Raw genomic sequence first — 26,046 nt, forward strand, 5'->3', positions numbered from 1 at the left:
GAAAGGACATGATCACCCAGAGAAGAGACACAGAGGGACAGAAAAGACAAGGAGAAACTACCAAGAAACACTGCTACAGGAAGGATTGAGTAAAGGAACAGAAACCCATGAGAAGCTGAGAAAGAGCAGCTAGAAAGATAAAAACCTGGAAAAAGCAGTCTCTTTCTCCTTCTTTAAAGATTTTATTTATTTGAGAGAGAGAAAGACAGAGCTCATGCGAGCAGGGAGCAGGCAGAGGGAGAGAGAGAACCTTAAGGACTCTCCACGAGGGTGACTCAATCTCAGGACCCTGAGATCATGACCTGAGCCAAAATCAACAGTCGGATGCTCAACCAACTAAGCCACCCAGGTGCCCCTAAAAAAAGCAGTCTCTTATGGACCTAAAAAGAAATGTGTCAAGAAGGCCTCTGGGTCATGAGGGTCCAGGAGGCTGGTGAGAGGAAATGTGCAGGAAGACTGTGTTTGGTTTCTCAGGTCACTAAGGGGTGGGAGTAGTTTCAGAGGCACACTGGGTGGGGTGGGGTGGTCATAAGACCCACTACCATGGGGGACAGAAGATCAGAAGATCAACCGCAGCCATGGCAGGAAGTAAGCAGAAAGGCGAACCAATATGGGAACAAGTGGAGCCGGAGCGCTGGGAAGGGGGACGGCAGAGAGGCCACAACACGAAGCTGTTCATCCCAAGACAGCCACTGTGCCCTCCCTCAGAAGCAGCAGAGATCAGCTAGAGTTGAGAGCAGCCAAGTCAGGGGTGGGAGCCCCCCTGCAGCCACGAGAAGGGGGCGCTCAGACCGGCGCAGTGCTGTGCCCTCCATGCAAAGACAGAGCCATGGCCACTCACCTTTTCACCCTCCAAGTCTGCAGACGTTAACAACTCAGGCCGTTTCTCTATTATATGAACTTTATCTTCCACGTGGTTAGCCTTGAAAATCTTAACAAGAAAAAAAATGAAAGTATTCTTTTTGTCCAGGAAAAACAAACCCCTCAGAGTTGCCTTGTCTGTTTGCAGTTTTCTGGCCAAACAGTTCTAGAGGACCACTTTCATCTGCTTTGTGGAAATTTTCTCCTCCAGGGGCATCCTGTGCCCCAAGGATGAGATCACTAGCAAAATGTTGTAATAGCAAAACAAATTTCTCTTGCAGGCATGTAAGCAGGACTCAGCAACAGGCTTATAGTTCTGGGAGTTTCCTTCAGAGAAGAAGAAATCAAAGCCAATCACCTGGGGGAGAAATAACGGTCACGGGACCAACTAGTCAGGTCAGCTTGTGAGCAGTGACTCTCTGGGCACCGGGTGGCAAAACAAATCATAAGCTCAGCTGTATCACTGCAAAGATTTTAGTTTTGTTAGTTTTATGTGAAGTGAGGAGAAAAGCCACAAAACACAAAGCAGAGTCTGGAGGTCTGCTACTATCCAGTGACAGCCCAGATTTCTGAGCCAGCTCTCAAGATGGAGGGGGTTCTCACTAGCTCCCTTAGTGCCAACACAGCATCAAAGCCACCAATCCCAGACGCAAGAAGGCAGGCCCCCACCCGGTCCCCTCATTATTTCAGCAACGACCATTATCACTTACTTTTTTCATCAGTCTGTGCGAAGCTGCTGAGCTCTCTACAGTAAATACCTAAAGAAAATACCATGCCCTTAGTTGTAGGAGATTCACTTGACAGAAAAAGAAATTAAAGATTAAACATCAACAAGATCATTCCAAGGCAGAAGGTACCACCCAACCAAGTCTACCTGTGCTCATTACCCGTGGGGACAGCATCCCCTTTTCTCCCCCCAAAGACTTCATTTGAGAGAGAGAGAGGTGTGAGAGTGGGGGAGGGAGGTGTGACAGAGGGAGAGGGAGAAGCAGACACCCCACTAAGCAGGGAGGCTTGATCCCAGGACCCTGGGATCATGACCTGAGTGGAAGGCAGACGCTTCACGGACTGAGCCACCCAGCCGCCCCTGCACCACTGCCCCCTTGCTGCACTGACCCTTACAAGGTGCAGACTCTGACACAGGAACTGCAGCTCTACGGGAACAGCTACAGCCTCACTCCTGCCTGCACACCGAGGCGATCAACCCCAAAGTCCCCGCATCCACCGCAGCTGTGCTCTGCAAGGAGCCTGAGTCACAGAACTATGTACCCAGACCACGTAACATTCAAACTCAAGAGCCGCCTTCGGGAAAGCCGGCAGAACAGCGCCTGTCCAGTACCTGCTCTGCCCCAAGGTGATGGGCCAGCAAGGACAGCAGACTGCCATCACTGACACAAAGGCACACACTGTCCGGCTTCAGCACCTGCGGGAGAAGAACCATCTCAACACAGGTTTTCTTACGGTAGGTCAAGAAATTCTTGTTGGCACACTAACAGAAATGCTTCCCTTCTCCTGACTCCACCAACTCACTCTGTGATCCTTTGATCCGATTCTACACCCTCAACACCCAGCTGGATCTTCTTGGGTCCCCACAGTCAGGCTTGCCAAGCAGTAGCAGCCCCCGCCCTCCAACGTACCCACCTCACCCACCTCTCCCCACCCAGACCTCACTGTCGGGAAAGACTCTCCTCAAGCTATCCTACAAGGCCCAGCTGAAGACCTGCCCCACTTGCTAGGGGCCACCTCCCAGTCTCTTCCCTTTCTGGTCACAGCACAGAGAGCTGTGGGTCCCTCAAGTGGCTTGCCAAAGACAGCGATTCCTTTAGAGGTCGCAGAACCCAGGAGAGAAACTTAAGACAGTTTGGAATCCCCTCCTGTAAAAATGCATCCACTTGCATATGTGCACACATATTTTTGCATACAATCCAAGAGGCCCAAGAGACTCCCCTCCAAAGCCTGTGTGTGGTCCTGGCCTAAGAGACCACAGCTACAGGCAGCAGGGAACAAATGTTTTTAGGCAGGAGAATTATATAACCAGATTCATTCATTCATTCATACATACATATATACATATATACATGTGTATATATATATTTAAAAATTGTATTTATTTGAGAGAGAGGATGAGTGGGAGAAGGAGAGAGTGAGCCAGGGAGGGGGAGCCCTCAGAGGGAGAAGTAGACTCCCTGCTCTGCAGGGAGCCCAATGCGGGATTCAGTCCTGGGACTCCAGGAATGTGACCTGAGCTGAAGGTAGTCGCTTAACCAATTGAGCCACCCAGGCGCCCCTAACCAGATTCATACTTCAGAAAATTTTATTTATTTTTATTTTTTATTATTATTATTTTCTGAAGATTTAATTTATTTATTTGACAGAGAGAGAGCAAAAGAGGGAACATAAGCAGGGGGAGAGGAAGAAACAGGCTTCCCATAGAGCAGGGAGCCCGATGTGGGGCTTGATCCCAGGACCCCGAGATCATGACCTGAACCAAAGGCAGACGCTTAATAACTGAGCCACCCAGGCACCCCTAGAAAATTTTAGAAAGGAGGGAGATGAAAGGAAGGATGGGGTTGCTGAATCCACTGGGATCACCCACAGCAACTGCTAGTGACCACAAAGGCAATATGTTTAGAGGGACAAAGGCAGAGACTGGGTAAGGCTCCTAGGCAGAGGCTCTCACAGGAGAGTAGAGAACAAACCTGGTAATATGCTCCCTGGCTCACCACCTGAGGGCCCACCCAGAAGCCACCGGAAGACCAGGAAGCACAGAAATCAAAACCAACTAACTATAAGTAAACAATGAGGTGGGGCCCATGGGACCAACTCCCTCTTGCCTATAACCACCCAAGGGGCTGCACACTGACCGTTCTCAGGGCCTGGACGTATCGTTCAGTTCTGTCCTGATCATTGATCTCTCCAAACCGAGGTCGGGTCCAGAGCAGATGAGCTTGGCAGTCGCACACGGGGCGTGGTGGGGAGACTCTCCCGTTCTTTTCGGGGCTAGGCCAGGAAATGAACAGACAGACACACATGATGAGCATACCCTGCTAGGCACTGGCAGGAATGAAGGCATGGCTCAGGGATCTGCCCAGTAAAGGTGGTGGACACACCCACATCCTCTAGAGGGCATGAGTCTAGGAACAGGCTTGCAAAGGGGCATTAGAGGTTAGAGGACCCCCCAATTCATGTCTTCTTATCTAGGTCTCTTCCAAATGGGGGCCCTGCAACCGGGGCAGCCTCTTCTGAGTATGTGACAATGGGTGCTAACAGATCTAGTCACAAAACTTTCACTCTTATTTCTTACTCTTACTCTGTTCAGACACAAACTTGCCCACTCATGCCTCTACAGGGTTTATAAGGTGAACTTCCAGAAGTGCACAGTGTCACTGGCCCAGGGCACACCCTCCCACCCACAAGACTCGGGGCATACCTGGTCTTTTGGAGGCTGTACCATACACAGTAGTCGTCGTGGTGGGCTAGCAGGAAGAGGCTTGAGCCTTGGACAACTGGCACTTCTTGTGGCAGGAAGTACACACACTGCATCCAGTGGTCCCGCCACTGAAACGGAATGGAGAACCAACTGTCCCCAAGCTGCAGAAAGGGCAATGTTTCTAATCCAGGAGTCAAAATCCAAGCCCAAACCCGCTTGCAGGGAGACCATGATGTGGACTACAGATGCCTACTCTTGCCAAAGAGATAGAGATGAAAATTCCAAGTTGAGTGGCTAATGGCCAGAAAGCTTCCAAGAGTGCTGCTGGCTTTAGAAGGAAGCAATGCGGTCTTCAAGAGGGGTTCAGGACAGGGGACTCCAGCCTCCACCCCATGTGTATGCATGTGTACATATGCATGCCTCCACCTCGTGTGTGTGTGTGTGTGTGTGTGTGTGTGTGTGTGTGTGTGGGCAATGAAGAAGGGAAGCAGAGAGGGAAGATGGGGGAAGAGACAAACAAACATATCAAATGTTAACTGGGAAATTTAAGTAAAGGGCGTATCAGTATTTATTTTCATTTATTCTGTCGATTTAGAATTTTTCAAAATAAAAAGTTGGGAAAATAGTACAGAAAGGTCTTGTTCTGTTTATTCTTTCGAATTAAAATTTTTAGGGGAGCCTGGGTGGCTCACTTGGTAAGACTCCAACTCGCAATCTCGGGGTCATGAGTTCAAGCCCTGTGTTGAGCTCCACACCTAGTACAGTGCATTTATTTTAAAAATAAATAAAATAAATTAAAAATAAATAAATAAAAATAAAATAATATGAAATAGTTTTTAAAGACCTGGAATACTCTAAATTACTAAATTCCTCTAAATTACTTTAAATTCTCAACAGTTTACAATGATCCAGAGTCAACTTTTAATAAGCTGCATTCATCCTTTTTGACACTACAAACCCTATATACAAAATCCTTTGATAAGAAAAAGCAAAGGAGATTGGAGAAGATTATGCTGAGTGAAATAAGTCAAGCAGAGAGTCAACTGTCATATGGTTTCACTTACTTGTGAAGCATAAGGAGTAACACAGAGGACACTGGGTGAAGGAAAGGAGGAAGGGAGTTGGGGGAAATCGGAGGGGGAGACAAACCATGAGACTGTGGACTCTGAGAAACAAACTGAGGGTTCGGGGGGGAGGGTGGTTGGGAGAGCCTGGTGGTGGGTATTAAGGAGGACATGTATTGCATGGAGCACTGGGCGTGGTGCATAAACAATGAATCTTGGAACACGAAAAAAAAAAGTTTAAAAAAAAAAGGAAAAGAAAAACCAAAGGAAAAAAGCTATATTCACATGAACGCCCTTATGACAGATCCAGACTAGCAAAAACTGGCACCGACCCAAAGGTCCAGCGGCTCAGAAATGGATCTGCAAGTCCTTATACAGAATCTGAGAAGGCACTGAAGATGGTAACTGCAGACTCTGGGCAGCATGAAAACAGAAACTAGCGCCACAATCTCATGCATGTGGAAAGAGATTAAAAGGGAGCTCTCTGCAGTGACAAGACCCCGACTGATTTTGGTCTCATTTTTATTTTACACAAGGAGGGTTATTACTCTCATAGTTTTTAAGCCTCTTTTTATTTTTTTAAAGCCTCTTTTTAAAAAACAGAGAACCATCCTAAAAAGTGGATGCCTGGCTCAATTCTAATGAGACTAGTGTGTGTTCATTCTCTGTTATCAGCCGGAACTAAGAAAAACTTGGTCCCTGGGAGACTCCCAAAGCACTGGGGGCAGACGCAAAGAGAGCTGACACCAGCCCTACTTTTCAGGAATGCATTCTGCCTACCCAGATCTGAATTTAACCAAAAGGCAGGTGAATGACATTTCCAGGTGTCTAAAATGTCTATTTGAACATAACAGTTAGAAAATGACAATGTAACTAGACATGATATAGAATAAGTAAATGCTAACAAGGAAAAAAATTGATTCTCTAAAACCTGTTCTTTTCCTTACTATGCAAACTGACCCAAAGCCAAGAGAAGCCTTCCCCAAACCTCCTGGATTATGGTTCCCTGAGATCCCTGACCATCCCATCCTCACACACCAACCTCCCAGGTCCTAACGCTAAATTGAGGGCTGCTGACTGAACCCACTAGCCCTTGGCATAGAACATATTTCAGACCAAGAGCAGTTCAGTGAAGTTATGAGGGAGATCCATTAGCGGCTCTTCAAGTTTCTAACAGTCCATTAAATCACTGCTGGTAAAGCAAGGACGCAAACCCCAGTCAGGAGACAAGCACCAACCACTGTGGCCTAGACCCGGGCCCTGCTCCAAAGGCTGGGTCGTGCCTCAGTCTCAGTTTGGGCACTGTGTGGTCGCCCAGCACATCTCGTGTGAGGACTGAAGGAATAAGAAGACACACAGTAATGATGAGGAAGAAGGCCAGCTGAAGACAAAGCATAAGCTCACCCCGCAGCTGCCAGGAATCTCCCTACTATCCCAGCGCTAACACTTGGCTAGAGAGAACACCACTTTGCTAGAAGGGGAAACCTTAACATGGCGACCACAGAGCCTCTGGTATCTTGTAAGTGGGTCCTTTTTAGCATATTAAAGTTCTTTTGAACAGTCCCTTTTCCTTAACTTCCCCCAACTCCCAAGTATTTAATCACCACTCCTCAAGACCCTGAGGCAGCAGCTCTTTCTGCCCACCGATCTTGTCACCTTGTTTTAATAAAACTACCTTTCTGCACCAAAGACGTCTCAAGAATTATTTCTTGGTCAGGGGTTCTGGACCTCACCCCACTGAACCTCACCCTGTATTCCAAAACCACACGGGCAGCACTGTGAAAATATGCAAATGAAAGTATTAGCATTTAACATCCTTATGCTAATTTTACATCCATCACATTCCTGGAGAGGAAGCTAGCAGCCCAGTGTCTATCTCAATTCCGTGGGTGAGTTCTGACCAGCCCCCTCCCACCTCCAAACACACGCTCAGCCTACAGACCAGGCTGCGCACAGAGAAGTTCATATGCACTGCTTAGAGGCATGCCCACCCAGGGCCAGGCAGCTGAAGGGGAGATGGAGAACCTCACAGGCCCAGGGGTGGGGGGGGTCACCTGCAATTCTGCAGCAGTCATGACCCTTTGGCCTAAGCACTAACTCAGGGAGCAGGGGAGCAGCACAGACCGTCCCCTGGGGTCACCCTATGTACACCCAGAACTAACAGGCCAGCAATCGAGATAAATCCAGTGCCCAGCAAATGGTAACAACAGAATACACACAGAATGGTGCCCAGAGCCTACGAGGTAGAGAAGGGATGGTTTTCATGGAAATGTTGGTGAAGTTGTAGGGTCTGGAGGCAACGGCCAAGAAGGAATTCTTGAGATGCCTTTGGTGCAAAATGGTGTTTTTATGAAATCACGCCGAAAGAAGCCGTGGGCAGAAAGAGCTGCACCAGGATGGTGCGGGGTGGCTGATTATATACCTGGGAGTTGGGGGAGGAGGTAAGGAAAAGGGAAGTTTCAAAAGGATTTTCATATCCTAAGAGGACCTCCAAGATACTGGAGACCTCGGCATTGTCAAGTTAAGGTGGTTGTTCCTCTAGTAAAGCATTAAGACTGCTGGGAGTCTCCTGCTGGAATTTGGGTTATTGATAAGAATGTTTTATTGATAAGAATGCTTTTTTCTTGTAAATCACTAAGACCTTTTGTAAACTGAGGGAGACCCAGGTCTTCGAGCTCTATCAGTTAATCATTTGTTTTTCCTTCCCTTGGCTTTAGGACAGCAGGAATGCCTGAGGAATGTCACACAGAGCCCACCTGGGGGTGTGAGTGGGGGTTGCATGGTGTCAGCTTGTGCTTTGTCCTGAGTTTGCCTTCGGCCCCCTAAGGAAGGTTTGGCTTCTCAGCACTGAAGCGGCTTTCCCACTTTCCCCCAATGTGAGTGTGTGTATAGAGGGTAGACAATACATGCACGTCAGAGAAAATTCAAAACATATAAAAACGGTCATGGAGTGAAAAGTTAAGTTTCCTTTCCACCCCTAACCTCCCGCCCCCTTCCCAGAAGCGACCACTTTTACCAATTTCTATAAATGCTTCCAAAGATACTCTCGCACACACCCACCACACACGTTAAGTCATAACCACATATATTCTCATCTTAAATAACACAAATGCTGGCACACCACACACTGTTCCACACCTCTTATTTGTGTTTATTTAATGACTGTCCTGGAGACTGTTCTCCAGCAGTGCTCAGGGACCTGCCTCACCCTCTAAATGGATATAGGACAACAGACTTAGCCAGTCCCCTATTGCTGGCTTCTAGGGTGTTCTGGTCCTTTTTCATTAAGTCAGGGCTGTAGTGAGTATCCTGGCACACACGTCATTATAGGCCTATGCAACTTTACCCAGAGTCTAAACGTCTAGAAGTGGTGCCCCCTCCCACAGGGACAGACAGGGTCTCCCCACACTCCACGGAAGCTCTGACAGTCATGGGCCTGCCTTTCCCCACCGCTCCTACCCAGAGCGCAGTCACCAACCTTTCTAAACTTTAACACTAACAGGTGGAAAATAAAGGTCTACCTGCAGTTTACATCTGCACTGCTCACACAAGTGAGGCTTAAAAGCTTTTCATTTCGTGTTAAAAACATGCATTTCCTTTTCTGTAGTTCACATCCTCTGCCCACTTTCTATTAAGCTACACAAGATTTTGAGGGCACAGAAAACGAGGCTGCAGACAGACCGCAGTCCTCCATTCCAAGCTGAGCTGAGGCCCTGGGGTTCCATGGGGGCTGGGGGTGGGGGCTCTGAGCACCGCTGTGTGAGCCAGCACCCCCCTGCGGCCCTGTGTCTGCTGATGCTGTGCATGAACTCGGCAGGCTCAGAGGTCTGTTTTCTAGCTTACCATGGGTCCCCTTGCCTTTTTGCTGCTGTTGTTTTAACTCTTCTCTGACTGGTACCTGGGTGGCTCAGTCAAGGGGCCAACTCTTGGCTTGGGCTCAGGCCACGATCTCAGGGCCATGGTGGGGGCGGGTGTGTGTGGGTGTCTGTCTCTCTCTCTCTCTCCACACTCAGCGGGGAGCCTGCTACTCCCCCTCCCTCTGCCTACCGCTCCCCTGATTGTGCCCTCATGTGCACGCACACTCTCGCACGCTCTCTCGTTCTGTCATATCAACAAATAAAACCTTAAAAAAAAAAAATCCTGACACAGTCCTCCTGTCTCTAAATTCCTGTGAATGTAAGGTTCAAAATGCTACTTTCCCACAACCAAAAGCGGACAAGTTTCCTAATTTACATGAAAACGTGCTCAACTCCTGCCTCTTCTTACCTGGAGCTCCTCTGGGTCTGAGTGTGCCCAGAAGGGGGCCATGGTGCACTTGATCTTCCCCTCAGGGTCCATTTCAATGTCCCACCAGGAGAGAACCACCTGAGCTCGGCCAGATGCCAGAGGTTCAAACTGCCGGCTGTGGCAGGCCGCCGAGCTACTGACTTGCTTGCTAAAGTCCACACTGTGGAAGAATATGCAGGAACTTAAGCATATTTAAAGCTCACATCCTCCATTTTTAAGCTTTTACGGTGACATCACCAGCAATGAGACTTGTTTGCAACGGACTCCTGCCTTCAGAAGGTGACCTCAGCTAGATTTCCTTCTCACTCATGAAGAACTTCTAAAGCCCCCAATTCCACCAAATTATCTCAAAGCACCACTGGCTGGGCTGGCTCCTTGGTACCTGAACATGGGCATCACATCACTGAGGGCAGTGAAGTCAGTGGGCGACACCTGGTTCAGCTGAATGTCATAGACAGACGGGGCACCGGGGCACCTCTCCAGTTCCAAGGGGGGGACGATGACCTGCTCTCCATGGCCTGTCTGAACGCGGACAGGAAAGAGCTTATTCCACGACCACATCCTCCTGGACTCCACCAGCTGCGCATAGACAGTTGCCCTGTGAGGCACCGCTTCACAGTTTTCCTAAGTGTATGTTACAAAAACAAAAGAAAAGAACAATAAACCAGTAGATGTATTATAAAACAAACCCACAGCAATTCTCACTGATCAAGAGGCTTGTTCCTTAATATCAGGTCGGCTGAGTAGCAACCAACGCCTTCCCACTCACTATGAGGATGGTGAACTGTTCTTAGCCTAATGTCCTTGGGGAAGAAAAAAAAAGGAACCAGATTTCAAAAAGAATACACATTATGCCTAAAATGATTTATGTCAGGTAAGTTCCCAACTACATGACACTCTCAAATACTTCAAAAATAATCCTTAATTGTCATCATGCGCATTAACTCCCACACCAACTCTGCACAAAGAGTCCAAGTCTGCTAAGCAGTGATGCTGGCACTGGGTTCCGAGTTCTCTTCAGCGCAGCTCTCACCCAGACCCAGAACCTTTTTGCCGCACAACACAATGGGTAAGTGTCCACCCTCGGATGACCTGACCTCCTGGCCTCACCAGGCACAGCCAACCACTCCCCTCGTTTGGTTTTGGCTACAGTCGCTCACCTGGTTTCCCTCCTACCTCTATGCTTCACCTGATAGCCTCTATGCACCGGGCGGCAGGGGCCCAGCCATGAAGAGGACACTCACAGCGGCCGCTGCAGGGAAATAACAGGCACGGGGTTTCCCTGCCTCCATACCAGAGTCCTCTTCAGTCAGATGACCCTTTGCTGTGGGGCTGTTCCGCGCATCATATGGTGTTCACGAACATCCCTGGCCTCTAGCCACAAGATGCCAATAACATCCCCCTCTCAGTTGTGACACCAGAAATGTCTCCATGCATGGCTCTGGATGAGAAACACTGTTCTCCCCCTCTAGCTGCTTCACAAGGCTGTGCTTCCCCTACCCATCCTTCAAAGTGAGAGAACTCCCCACAGACCTAGTCTGACCCATCTCTCTCACTCCACACACTCTCCTGTGAGGGATGTCAGTCAGCCCGTTTTCGTTTACCAAATACCGCACAGCCAAAAGCCTCTTGGTCCTCTCTTATTTGTCTGACCCTCAGGTAGCTCAAACTCTGCCTAAACCAAACAAATCACTTTCACCTCTCCCCCTCCTGCCCGAGCCCGGTCCTCGTCCCATTGTCTCATTCAATAAGGAGCACCACCATCCAATCTAGTCTCCCAAGCCCCAAACCCTGGCATCATCCTCAGTGCCTCCACATCCAAGTAATTACTAAGTCCTTGACCACCTCCCTCCTCCCCAAGGCTGCCCGTCCAGGCCCATTTCTCTGGTCTCAGCCAAGGCCCACCTCAGCCCCAGAGCCTGAATGACTCCAACCACCTTCTAACCAGTCTTCCCACCCCTGATCTAGCATCCCAAATGCTCTCCATATGCCTGCCTGCCTGAACCTGGTATCAACCCCTACTTACAACCCTCCTGTGGCACCACACTGCACAGTGGCCCGTCTCAGTCTAGTCCTGCGCAGCCCTCCATCCTCAGCTCTAAGCCCACCTCCCACACTACCCATAATGCCAACAACTCCCACCGCACCAGCTCACCTTCCCATCTTTGTGCACGCTGACCTCCTCCACTGAGAATGCCCCTGTATGACCCACCAACACTTGATTACTCTTCAAGACTGCCCCTGCTCGAGCTTTATTTCCCTTGATGCTCCCCATCCTCCCCTACCACAGCGGGCAGGATCTCACCCCACTGACCACCACTGGAGCATACCCTCCCACTGTACTGTGACAGTCTGCTCACCAACCTGCCTGCCTGGGAGCACACCTTCATATCCCTGGCTGGCAAATGAAGGCACCCAATAAATTTACCTCCTAGACCCATCACTGGGTTACTCACCACCGCATGCACTATCTGTCAGACATACAGCATCCTGGCTGCATGACCTCCAACAGGGCAGGAAAAGGGACAGGCAATGGAAGCCTTTGTGAAAAGCTGTAACTCTTTCCAGCTCAGACACAAGGTGGGCAGATGAGGACAGTGATTAGGACAGACAAGGGACACCTGGCTACGCAGACCAGCTGAGAAAGGAAACTGCAGACAGCTGCCTGCACACCTTCTTAATTATTAGATGAATTCGAGAAAGGCCAATTGGGCAACACTAGTGTAATTTTAAATATCCTTATGTTCTCTGTTCTAGGGATTCATCTAGTTCATGGCTTTAATGTAGAGAAATAGAAATAATTACTACCAAAGTTACGAGAAAAACATCTTCCATTTTGGAGAAAAGGGGACATCTCACAGTGCGATCACCATCACACACTGACTAGGTAAATAACGTGGCCTATGGCCCCAACTGCCCTGGAAGGAGCCACATTCTTCACTCTGGCCACACCAAGAAACCCCCACACAGGGCCCCAGACTGAGGCAGCTGCAGGTTCGCCCAGATGTTGCCCACAGTACAGGTGGCAGCAAAAGTGGCAAACACTCACACCTTCCCAGCTGGCCTTTGCCTCTGGGGACATTTATGTCCATAAAAAAGGAAGACCAATGTCTCCGATAACACTGTCAGCATGCCTCTCCCTTCCCCAAAAAACTGCTAAAGATTATCACTATCTAAATTCTTTCGCCTGGAATGGTGAGAGGGCTCGGCATTCAAGGCCTTCCACCCTCTCTCTGACTTTCCACCATCAGCTCACAAGCCTGCCTGAGGGGTCTTCCCACTGATGCAGAGAACAGGTCTGCTACCTGCGATACCTCTCCCTCTTCTCAGGGCCTTTCCATGTTTCACCCTCTCTCTATATACCCGTATCTCCTCATCCTGGCCCTCATCTGCCAGTCTTAAAACAAGTGTTACTGGTGCTTCTGTCGGCCTTTCCATCTGGCCCATCCAGTCTGCACCATCCCTGACCAGTGTGGGTCTTAGAAACAGGAAGGATGTCTTGTTTTTCTCCCAGGATGCTAGAATGCCTTATACACAGGTGACAGTTAAAGAACCTTGGATGAACTGAAGTTGAAGACAGTTTCTTGCCTTTCAGCTCTAGCCTACGAAGACTTGGTAAGAGACCCACAAGTCCTAATTAAGGAGAAGCGGAGTCTCCCAGGAATCAAGGGTATCCTAGGGGGTACAGTGAAGTACAGAGGGCTCAGGCTGCGCAGAGCGTGCGGCATCAAGGAGACCTGTGCGAGCCAGCTGAGAGCACAGCAATGTAGCCGAGGGAGGCCCCAGGTCCCTACCTGCACAAGATGTCTGTGCGCATGTTCATAGGAGGGCAGCGCTCCCTCTCCGATCAATTCTGTGTCAAACAGCTCTGTGATCAGGATATTGGCACGGCATGGCATGTCACCATCTGAGAAACACAAGGAATCAGAGCCGGAAGCAAATGATCAATGAGAAAAAATACTGACAGCAAATACATGAAAGATAAAAGGTGAACAGATCATTACACTGAAAGCACATCCATACATTCAAGTTATCTAGAAGTGTCATGAAACTTTCTAATGGCTCACCAAAAAACCCATTTTGATAGACATACACACATCAAAATACTACCAACTGGTAAACACACATCAAAATACTACCAACCGGTAAATCTTGGTTAAGAGAATGGAGTGTTTGCTATACCACTCTTTTAATTTTTCTGTATGTTTAATATTGCATGGGACTCACAGAACTAGTAAGAACACTATAAACAACCAAAAAGAAAACCAGGCAAAAATACAAATAGACAATTCATCACAGAAAAACTAATCAATCAAATATATGGAAAATGTTTCATTATTATTAGCAACTGGAGAGATACAAATTAACAATTAAACTATTAATATATTAGCAAAAATGATTTTAAAAGCAAAACTGAACATCGGTCCTTCAAATATTTCTAGGCTTCATGGAGGGAGAGGAAACCAAAGCTAGAGAGGCTGCGTAATTCCAGTGATACTTCAAGATCCAGGATTCTCCAGTTCCTTACACTAAAGCCCCCTAAATTAAGTTTCTTGCTACCAAACGATGAGCCCCCAAGTAACAGTTGTTTAGGATAGTAGGAGTAGGGGAGATTTTTTTGGCTGACTCTATTTCCTGAACCTCTGTAATGTAATGTAATGCTACTTCTACAATTTTAATTTTTAATGAGCCAAGAGACAAAATTAACTTTGAAAGGGGCTATTCATCACAGAGAATTAGCTGTGAACACTCCTAAGGCTGCACGAATTCCAATCTGACAAAGCCCACTCATCTTCCCTACAGAGAAGACGAGTCTCATGGACAACTTAAGGAAAGAGAAGCATTAAGGAGGTTCAAAGGAGGGTGCAGTACAGAGAGCCTGATCTTTAGTCATGGAGACCTAAGCCTGGATCCCGCCTTCTGGCCCAGAACCCTCAGTGCTGACTGTCAGTCACCTCATCTGTACAACAAGGGTAATGAGACCTGCTCCAGGTGGTGGTGGTTAGGACAGCAAAGGTAAGAGCTGCCCACTTTCTACAAAGCAGCCCTGTGCTCCATGTCATGAAAGGAAGCTGATAAGGAACACTTGTCTCCTGGCACAGAGACCACCCTCCCAACGGCCACTGCCCACCCTCTCTGCTATCATGCCAAACTCAAACATAAATACACCGTCCCAAACTGCACCCTACACCTACATGTCTGCTTCTCCCTCTCATGCCTCTGCCTCAGTGGACAGCACCACCAGTCACACGGTCCTGAAACCTGGCCATCATTCACCAGCTCCAGAAGAGCAGCAGCCCTGCCTGCTCTGCTGGGCATTTTACCCCAATGCCTAGAACTACACCCAGCACCCAGGAACTGTCAGCAAACCTTAGCTGAATCCGTGATTCCTCCCTCTCTGTCACCCTACGTCCAATCAGTCATCAACCCCTGCCAATTCTACCTCCTGAATAATTTTTAAGCCAATTAGGTAACTTAAAATGATGTATTGTCCAATTTGCTCCAAATAAGCAAAGCTTTAAATCTTCACAAACACTCTTGAGAGCCTGGAAGCTAGCATGCTGAGTGCTAATGCAGGAACTACGGGGGGAGCCTGAGGAGGGCAGGGAGCCCCAGGAGGATGGGGAGCCCGAGAAGGGTGGGTACCCCACTGCCTCCTAGGTCTCTGCCACATGACCAGATGGCACAAATGCTTAAGCTTCTGCCTTCGGCTCAGGTCATGATCTCAGGGTCCTGGGATGGAGGCCCTCGGCAGGGTGTCTGCTTCCCGCCCACTCCCCTACTCCCCCGCCTACTTATGATCTCTGTCAAACAAATAAATAAAAACCTCAAGAAAAAAAAAAAAAGAGGAAACAGTTTGTTCCGCAAGAAGAGAAACAAAGTGACCCCTACCACTGCTCTGGCTTTCTGCCAGTAGGTGCTCTCCAGACTGCTATGGGAAGCAAGAAGTCTGGCAGAATGTGGCAGTCTTGCTGAGGTAAGGAGACAGCAAGTGGAGTTAAGGGTGCAGGTGGCTGGGACTCACAGGGGAGGGAACCAGAGAGGATGTTACATAGAAAAGGGGCTTCAGGGGGTGCCTGGGCGTTAAACGTCTGCCTTTGGCTCAGGTCATGATCCCAGGGCCCTGGGATCGAGCCCTGCATCAGGCTCTCTGCTCTACGAGGCGCCTGCTTCTCCTGCTTCCACTCCCTCGCTTGTATTCTCTCTCTCGCTGTTTCTGTCAAATAAATAAATAAAATCTTAAAAAAAAAGGGGGGGCTTCGGGAATCTGACCAGGGCTCCCCTGAAGCCTCTTGCTGAATATACTCACACACAAAGAAGACAAGACTGTAGAAAGCCAGGCAAACAATGACCATACCACCTAGGTAGAAACTGAACAATTTCCAGAGGGCTGGGAACCATTCTAGTTCCGATCAGCCAGCAACCCAGAGAGACTCTATGAAAGCCATGCTGGTACTAGTGCAACCAACATCGTCTTGGAACAGTGATTTTCAATGGAGGGTGATTTTGCCCCACCCCCAGGCCATTCGGCAATGTCTGGAGACCTTTTTGGCTGGCTCAAATGACCAGGGCCTGGCTTGGGGGGACGAGGATGTGGTGAAGGGTACTAGGTGCTACTGGCTTCTTCTGGTTAGAAGCCAGGGATAAACATCCAGCAATACGCAGACAGCTCCTCCCAACAAGGAATTACCAGGCCCAAAATGTCAAGAATGTCACTGCTGAGAAACCCTGACAGAGGCACATGGCTCAGTATGCAGAGCCTGCGACTCTTGATCCTGGGGTTGTCAGTTCGAGCCCCATGTTGGGTGTAGAGAATAAAATAAAAATCTTTAAGAATAAAATTTTTTTTTTTAAAGATTTTATTTATTTGACAGAGAGAGACACAGTGAGAGAGGGAACACAAGCAGGGGAAGTGGGAGAGGGAGAAGCAGGCTTCCCACTGAGCAGAGAGCCCAATGCGGGGCTTGATCCCAGGACCCTGGGATCATGACCTGAGCCGAGGGCAGACGGTTAACGACTGAGCCACCCAGGTGCCCCAAGAATAAATTTTTTTTTTTTTAATTTTATTTAACTTGACAGACAGAGATCACAGGTAGGCAGAGAGGCAGGCAGAGAGAGAGGCAGAGAAGCAGGCTCGCCGCTGAGCAGAGAGCCCGATGTGGGACTCGATCCAAGGACCCTGGGATCATGACCTGAGCCGAAGGCAGAGGCTTTAACCCACTGAGCCACCCAGGCGCCCCAAGAATAAAATATTTTTAAAAAAGAAAAGAAACACTGACTTAAAGCTATTCTTTTTTTTTTTTTTTTTTTTTTTGGAGAGTGGGGACAGAGGGGTAGTGGGAAAGAGGGAGAGCAAGAGAATCCGTAGTGGGCTCCACACCCAGCATAGAGCCTGACTCAGGGGACCTCAACTTAAAGCTATTCTAACCCCACTTCAACAAAGCTTAGAAACAAGCCCTGAAAGGGACACCTGGGTGGCTCAGTCAGTTAAGCCTCCTGATTTCGGCTCAAGTCATGATCTCAGGGTCATGAGATCAAGCCCCAGGTCAGGATCCATGCTGGGTATGAAGCCTGCTTGTGATTTTCTTTCTCTTCCTCTGCCCCATCTCCCTCTCACTTGTAAAACAAATTTAAAAAAACCACAAGCCCTGAAATGATCAAACTGATCTATCAGTAGCCCAACTGCAAGACAGACAAAGCTTGCTATTTATTTATTTATTTATTTATTTATTTATTTGACAGATAGATATCACAAGCAGGCAGAAAGGCAGGCAGAGAGAGAGGAGGAAGCAGGCTCCCCACTGAGCAGCGAGCCCGACGCGGGGCTCGATCCCAGGACCCTGAAACCATGACCTGAGCCAAAGGCAGAGGCTTAACGGACTGAGCCACCCAGGCGCCCCCAGACAAAGCTTTTAAAGGAAGACAATAAACTCTGATACTCAGCAATGCAAAACTGCCAACATACACAGCATCCGAAGACAAATCACTAGACATGTGAAGAAGAAAAATGTAATCCAGAACCAGGATGAGAATCAGTCATAAGAACAAACCCAGAAAAGACAGAAGAGTGGAAGCAGAAGATAAAAAATACTGAAGCAGCCAATACAGATAATGGCAACTATTTAAAATAACACACAGGGGTGCCGGGGTGGTTTAGTGGGTTATGTGTCTGCCTTCGGCTCAGGTCATGATTCTGGGGTTCTGGGATAAAGCCTCGCATTGGACTCCCTGCTCATCGAGGAGACTGCTTCTCCCTCTCCCTCTGCTGCTGCTCTCTTGCTGCTTGTGCTCTCTCACTCTCTCTCAAATCAATAAATAAAATCTAAAAAAACCCACAAAAAATGTAAGAACAATGGGAATTATAAAAAAGAATCAAAGGAAACATTCAGAGATGAGAAATACAGTATCAGAAATAAAAAATTCACTAGACGTACATACCTTGCAGAGTAGACACCACAAAAGAGAAGATCAGTAAATCTAAAGACCTAACCAGGAAACTACCCATGTATACCAGGTGAACGAAGGCGTCCACACGAGTGCTACTCAGCAACGAAAAGAATGAACTCTTGATCCACAGAATGTGAATGAAACCCAAAGGCATCATGCTACAGAAAAGAAAGCAGGCACAAAAGAGTACACATGGATAATTTCACTTACTCAAAATTCTAGAAAAGGGAGCTCTAACCCGTATTGAAGAAAGTACATCAGTGGGCGCCTAGGGTCAGTAATATGGAGGCGACTGGCTGCAAAGCGTCACAAGGACCCTCTATGTGCATGATAAAGACATTCTACTGTCCTGATTGCAAAAGAGATTACAAATGTGTTTACATGTGTCCAAACTCATCAAACTATATACTTAAGATGGATGTACTCACTTTATGAAAATTTGCCTCAATAAGGATTAAAAAAACAGGATAACATGTATGTTTCAAAAATAAAGGGGCTGGGGTGCCTGGGCGGCTCAGTGGGTTGGGCCTCTGCCTTCAGTTCAGGTCATGATCTTAGGGTCCTGGGATCGAGCCCCGCATCGGGCTCTCTGCTCAGTGGGGAGCCTGCTTCCCTCTCTCTCTGCCTGCCTCTCTGCCTACTTGTGATCTATCAAATAAATGAATAAAATCTTTAAAAAAGGGGGGGGACTACTAATCCATTCTTTTGTGCATGTTTCAGGTTCTCCGTTAAGACCTTTTTTTAATTAAATGGAACAGAGGCTTCCTTCTCAATTACTGTGTTTTTAAAACTGTGTTTTTTAAAAACTGCAGGGATATCCAGACCCTCACCCAAGAAGCTTCTTTTTCAAAGCTTTCCACCGTGCTCCCCAGGAATCAGTAGCACGTGAAATTTGAGAAGTCTGATTCAAATGCCTAGCCTATAAAAATGATTCTGAGAGCCTGGGGAGACTGTGCAACCCAGGCAAATCGCACAACTCAGACACTGAAGCAGGACTTCAGCACAAAGCAAACCTCTCTGCCGTCTACTTAGTTTCACTTCTGTATGAGGACACTCAAAATGCAGAGGGCTGAGTCACATAAGAATTCCAACTTGCTTAAAGCAAAAGGAAGTTTCATTTATATCACCACAGTTGCATATGATGAGCTCTGGTTTACTCACTGCTGATTTAACTAGCTGAAAAGCAAAGTACTTACCTTCAGACCACATGGAGAGACCCCATTTCTCCTGTGATTACCTGAATACACTTATTCCAGGTAACCAGAATAAACCTTTTCTCTCCTTCGAGTAAAACTTTCAAAACAGTATGTATTAATCTTACCTGGCCCTATGGTCACCTCAGTGGAATGCTTGTTGATAATCTTAATTTTATCACTAAAGCCATTTTTCTCTACAATCTTCACAGCAGCATCAGCCATAGGCTTGAAAACCTAGAAATGAGAACCAAAACCCAAGGAGAAATGAGCAATAAATTGAGCAGTAACATCCTAACATCCAAGATCATTAAGATATGCCATGATGCAGGTTCTAAGATTTGAAGAGGTCTCCCTCACAGTATATGTACCTTTGTTATCATATGACACAGGCAAAAGATTCCTTTGCCCTGATTTGATCTAAATAAAAGTGACCTCATCTTTGGAACTTAAATACTTTATTCTCCAAATGTGTGTCATGAAAATAAATACAAAGTGAAGACATTCTGCTGGGTTTAACCTGCAGAGTTAAATCTTATGGGCCAGGTACACGGCAGAGGCAGGGCTTCCTAAGGAGGTTGCACTACCTAGCACAGACGGCAGGTGTCAGTGCCGAGCTAGGGGGAAGGCAGAAGGGAGACTTGGAGACAAAACCAGGACCTGGAGCGGGAGACAGGACATGAGGAAAATGAGGACTTTCTCCAGAGGCAGGACATGAGGAAAGTGAGGACTTTCTCCAGAGGAAAGTGAGACTGTTACTGTCTCAGTCATTAAGTGTGAACAGGCACCAGTTCAAAACTGTACCAAAGCTCCAGTGGGGCAGAACACAGCCTATATTTTACAGTATTCGAGGCCCTCTGTAGTATGAACCACCTTACTTCCCTTATCCTTATTCTCCTCCCACTCTACCCCACCCATGTCTGATACTCTAGCCACACTGATCTCATTGTGTACTAGGCAAGCCTGAGCCTTCTCTGCCCTACCCCCACCTGCCAAAGCAAACCCAACTTTCCAGAGCAGCACATATTTTCCAGGAGTCTTCCTTAACCTTTCACATGTCCCTAAACACAAGCCCCTCCAACTCTTACTTTGTAGCCTGCCCAATTTCAACTGCAAAGACCCAACCACAATAGTGCATAAAACATACAGATGTGTGGGACATACAGAAGTGTGGGGCACCTGGGTGGCTCAGTGGGTCAAAGCCTCTGCCTTCGGCTTGGGTCATGATCTCAGGGTCCTGGGATCGAGCCCCACATCAGGCTCTCTGCTCAGCGGGGAGCCTGCTTCCCCCTCTCTCTCTGCCTGCCTCTCTGCCTACTTGTGACCTCTGTCTATAAATAAATAAATAAAATCTTAAAAAAAAAAAAAACATACAGACGTGGATGTGGCCACACCCACCAGAGGTAGAAATAGAAAATGATAAAGTAACTGGTCACAACGACAAGATTTCCATTTTTTCTAAGTCCTTTTCTATATTTTTTACCATGAACACATAATTCTTTTATTATAATCAAGCAGGAAATGCTATATCCTTCCATAAAGAATACATATGTGCTTAGCTAGGAAAAGAAATCTTCACAATCTGTTCCAAATTATTTCTAGGAACCACAAGTTCACCCCTCACGCCTCCTGCCTCTTGATGTCATCACTCATCTCCTCTGCTGACCCTTCCGGCTCTGACATTCATAGTCTCATCCTGAGCCATCAAGAACTCAAGATCTCACCCAGAACACTTCTTTCTGGAATGGCCCCTGAAGTCTTCCCAACATCATCTGGCCCTTCGTTCAGTTTGGGGGACTGAACTTCCTCCAAGCAGTGCACATGTCCAGTCTACGGGTAAGCAAATCTCTCAGGCCAGGTCAATGAGGTAAGTTAAATTGCATTTAACTTTATTCTGGCCAATGATACCCACGGAGAGGTTTGCTAGAGATTCCAGGGAAAGCTCTTCTTGCTCTTAAAAAAAAGAAAAGTGAGGAAAGCAGGACCAGGCTTCATTTTCAAAGACTTTGCCACAGAAATCACTGCAACTAATACACCTTCCCAAAATATTCCTCACTTTTCAAATGTATTAAAAGAGAAGTTTATAGTCATTGCCTATGATTTCCTGTATTCCATCCACTCCTCAACTCTACTCTCCTGAAAATACCACCTAAAGGAGGTACCAACTCAACAGCCTCTCTCAGTTGTCATCCTGCTTAACTTCTATACCTGTGCTGTCTAATACAGGGACCACATGCATTTAAATATAAGTTGATTAAAACTGCATGAAGTTTAAAAATTCAGTTCCCTAGTCATACAAGTCACACTGCAAGTGCTGAGCAGCCATATGTGGCTAGGGACCACTATACTGGTCAGCGCAGCGATGGAAGATATTCGGCCTCACAGAAAGTTCTTCCGGGCAATGGTGCTCTTTAACATCTGCACCTGCTGACCACTCCTTCTTTCCCATGATTCTCATGCACTCTGCCCCCACTTGGCTTCCACCTCTGCCCTCTAGGGCTCTTTGTGTCTATCTGACCTTGACTTTACTGGTCACTCTTCTTCCCTTACAGGCACAGGTTCCCAGGTTTGCTCTTCTCCTTCTACTCTCTCTCCCTGGACAATCCTACACCGCCAGCTTCACCTGTCACATCTTTACCAAACGAGTTGCAAATCCTCTTGTACCAGCCACTCTCTAAAGGGTCAGATGGGGAAGCCTCTGTGGCTCAGTCGTTAAGCATCTGCCTTAACCTCAAGTCATGATCCCAGGGTCCTAGGATCAAGCCCTGCATCAGTCTGCCCGCTCAGCAGGAAGCCTGCCTCTCCTGCTCCCACTCCCCTGCCTGTTTTACCTCTCTCCTTGTGTCTCCTCAAATAAATAAATAAAATCTTTAAAGAAAAAAAAGAGGGGGTCAAACGTCCAGCTCTAGGGACCAACAGGTTCTCAGTCACTGTTTTGGGCCTGTCTTTCCTGCTGGCATGAAGCTCAAGTTGAGCTGAAAACCACAAGGTAGTCCAGACAGAATGACCACAGGTTCAAAAGTGGTCACTAAAGTAAGAGCTGGGAGGCCACCGTAAGATGTCAAGAGCCAAACAGAAGAGATCTGAGAGTCACCGATCAGAGCAGCATGAGAGAAATTAAGAAATCCAGGTAACTGAGATGGGAATATATGAAATACCCAAGAGCACAGTCCTCCCAATTCTGTCAAAAAAACATGTTCTCACCCTCTATCTTTAATTAGCAATTGACACATATACTGGCTCCTGACCTGGGACATGCCTCTCTCCTACTTAGCACCTCCAACATGAAATGCATTATCTTTCCCACAAAGCAAGTTATCTTCCTCTGAACTCTTCTTACCAACCAGTGGCATCACTGCCCCCCAGATACTGACGCTAGAAATCTCACACACTCTCCCATTATAGCTACCACTGTGGAGTGAGCACCATAAGCAGGAACCAAAAAATCAAGTCTCCAGGTCTGGCTCTCCTATTTATTAACTGTGACAATAAGTCTTTAACCTCACTGGATCTTAGATTCTTCATGTGTAAAGGATAATAAAATCTAGTTAAGGGTAACTAAGGCAACCATCCTAAAACACAGATTTCTTTTTATTTAATTCAAAAATTTTGATGATATTCAAAAAGGCCAGGAAGTGACTCTTATTGTTTTTACAAAGTCCTCAAACAAGCGCACAGAGTCATACACACACACCGCTCTCAGGACTTCCATTAAACCTGAAGCCCATGATTCTTACTTCAGGTTAAGAACTAACTCAGGATATGGGAGTTTAAAGTCTTTACTGTAGCACTCAAGTCCTCCATAGTCTGGCTGCAATCTACCTTTCTCGATTTCTACCATGACACCGTTTGCCATGACTCTAAATGACACAACATGGTATTCCCTCAGCCTAAGATGCCGCCTTTCTAGACCTTAAGCATGAGAGCCATACTGAAGGGATGGTGGGTGGGGAGCTGCAAAGTCTCAGTAGAATACCCCAGGGTGCTACCTTCAGACTTTATACGAGAAAATGAAACACTTTTCGTTTTTCTTGTTTTTCATTTTCTTTTTAAGATTTTATTTATTTCAGGATGCCTGGGTGGCTCAGATGTTATTAAGCATCTGCCTTCAGCTCAGGTCATGATCCTACGGTCCTGGGACGGGGCCCCGCATGGGGCTCCCTGTCTGCTTGGGAAGCCTGCTTCTCCCTCTCCTTCTATTGCTTCCCCTGCTGTGTTCTTTCACTCTGTCAAATAAATAAATAAAATCTTAAAAAAAAAAAAAAGATTCTATTTGACAGAGAGAGAGTATAAGCAGGGGAAGCAGGAGAGGGAGAAGCAAGCTCTCCACTGAGCAAGGAGCCAGGTGTGGGACTTGATCCCAGGACCCCGGGATCATGACCTCAGCCAAAGGCAGACGATTAACCAACTGAGCCACCCTGGTACCCGTTCTCTCTTGTTTAAGTCACTGTTATTTTAGGACTTTGCTTTTTGCAATTCATCCCATTATCACAGAAATTTCATAGGAAGAAGTGTTTAAATACATGTCACCCCTTACCAAAAGCTGGGAAGAAAATACACCAAAATTTTAACAATGGTTAACTGTGAGCTAACATGCTATTTTTACTCTACATTTACCATATTTCTTATAACGGAATGCATTACTGACATTATCAGAAAAACCATACGTGTTTAACTGTATATTAAACACCCAATTCTTTTTTTTTTCTTTTTAAGATTTTATTTATTTGAGAGCAAGCAAGTGAGCAAGCACACACAAGCAGGGGGTGTAACGGAAGAGAGAGAGGGAGAAGCAGACTCCCTGCTGGCCAGGGAGCCCAATGCAGGGCTTGATCCCAGGACCCGGAGTTCATGACCCAAGCCAAAGGCACACACTTAACTGACTAAGCCATCCAGATGTCCCTGAACACCCAATTCTTGACAAACATGGTCAGATAGCTAGCTCTGTGGGGACACTTAAGCTAGCAGGTCTCAACCTTGGTGCAGAGTCAAAACTCCCAATGCCGAGGCCCCATCCAGAATTAAATTAAAACTGGAGGGAAGGAGGCAGTTAGGCATCAGTATTTTTTGAAGCTATTTAGTGACTCGGACATGCAGCCAAAGCTGAGAACAGCTATTTCCAAGAAGAAAATGAGCCCCTAGAGAAAGGAATTATGTCTGATTCATCTCCATATCCTCAGAACCTGGTCCTGTGCTTGGCACAGAGTAAACACTCCATGAATGTGTGTGAACAAACGGACAAGCAAGGTGCATGAGGGACTTCCCACACAAGACACAGGACACACACCTGAAGATCGTGGCTCACCTCAATGGCATAGCAGAAGTCAGCACCTGCCGTGACGGCCATCATTGACAAGAGTCCTGTGCCAGTGCCAATGTCAAGAACCAAGGCCTTCTGTCCTCTGTCCTTCACCCTGCTCACAGCAGCCCGGATACCTTGGTAATATTTTATATTCTAAGAGAAAGGGAGAAAACAGCTGTCACTTCATACCAGTTACTATAAATAAATGGAAAGGTACTTTGTGAAGTCTGGGACTCACGGCTGGCAGCAACAGTGGAAGTCATGATCCCACAGCTTTCTGTTCTCTCAAGGAACAGCACTTGCTAGCTGGGTCGGGCAGACCTTGCGAGACTCCAAGAGCATGGGGTCAGCTCTTGCCCTTTATTTGGCGACTGTCCCTCCCCTCCTACCCCACCTCTTCTCTATACTCTGCTTCGAGGGGCTGGGGCTCTGCCAATCACATTCTCCTTTTCCAGCTACTGTATGGACTACAGGGAAACTAGAGGGCGACCGGAAAGGGGAGAAAACTTATTCCTTCTCAAATGGCTGCTGCTTTCATCAGCATCCTCCGAGGAGTGGCATCTGGCTCCAATGGCAGCTCCTCTCTGTCCTCTCATCACCAGCCGCCTCTGCCCCTCAGGCGGCAGCAACACTCCAGCAGGGGTCCCTCTGAGAGCTGAGAACCAGTTCCATAGGGGCTCGCCTTCACGTTTCTGGGCTCAAGAATCCCACTTTTCTCCGTGTTTCCACCCCAGGCAACGGAGCTGCTTCCTGCAATTACTACCACTAGGGAACCTCCGTGCTCCCATTTGCTTCCCAGGGCTCCCACATCTGTGTTACCCCGTCCCTGTGGTGACAGAGTAACCTGGCTTTGGACTTCCTTACTGGACTCTAATTCACACAGGCTCCTGGTCTACAAAGTAACCCCCCCTCCCAAGGAAATCATCTCTTTTTGGTCAGGTATTTGGTAGCTTAAACAGATACATGTTCTACCTATAAAAGTTTGGTTCAATAGGTACCCTGACCCTTCTGTTGAAAATAACTAATGATGATGAGGAAAATACTTGCAAATCTTTTTTTTTAAAGATTTTATTTATTCATTTGACAGACAGAGATTTCAAGCAGGCAGAGAGGCAGGCAGAGAGAGAGGGGGAAGCATGCTCCCCGAGGAGCAGAGAACCCGATGTGGGGCTTGATCACAGGACCCTGAGACCATGACCTGAGCCGAAGGCAGAGGCTTAACCCACTGAGCCACCCAGGTGCCCCACTTGCAAGTCTTTTTAAATGCACTAATGAGCTGGCAAGTTAGTAAGAAACATTAAGAGGCCAAACACCTAGAAGTGGATTCCTCTCAACTGAGCCTTAAGATGACTACCCGCCCAGGGGACACCTTGATCACAACCTGCCAGGGACCCAGAGGCTGGGGTCGCAGCAAAGCTGAGCCCAGATTCCAAACCCACAGAAATAGTAAGATGATAATTC

The 26,046-nt window shown here is 47.4% G+C and overlaps 1 protein-coding gene across 6 annotated transcripts in view; it reads right to left on the reverse strand.

The window, feature by feature from the left end:
* Positions 1–26,046, reverse strand: part of PRMT7 (protein arginine methyltransferase 7) — a 52,882-nt gene that overhangs the window by 12,885 nt on the left and 13,951 nt on the right. For all 6 annotated transcript variants that reach the window (XR_013968277.1, XR_013968278.1, XR_013968279.1 and 3 more), the window contains 10 exons: positions 24,589–24,738; positions 19,412–19,520; positions 13,437–13,549; positions 10,025–10,266; positions 9,622–9,802; positions 4,292–4,419; positions 3,726–3,861; positions 2,201–2,284; positions 1,572–1,619; positions 842–931 (listed from right to left, as the gene is read on the reverse strand). Coding sequence is in view for 2 of the 6 variants with exons in the window: in XM_080828023.1 (XP_080684149.1) it covers positions 842–931; positions 1,572–1,619; positions 2,201–2,284; positions 3,726–3,861; positions 4,292–4,419; positions 9,622–9,802; positions 10,025–10,266; positions 13,437–13,549; positions 19,412–19,520; positions 24,589–24,738 (1,281 nt within the window). In the remaining 4 variants the exon portion in view is untranslated. The remainder of the gene's footprint in view (positions 1–841; positions 932–1,571; positions 1,620–2,200; positions 2,285–3,725; positions 3,862–4,291; positions 4,420–9,621; positions 9,803–10,024; positions 10,267–13,436; positions 13,550–19,411; positions 19,521–24,588; positions 24,739–26,046) is intronic.

The sequence above is a fragment of the Martes martes genome (assembly GCF_963455335.1).
Source record: "Martes martes genome assembly, chromosome: 17".
NCBI classification, from domain to species: Eukaryota; Metazoa; Chordata; class Mammalia; order Carnivora; family Mustelidae; genus Martes; species Martes martes.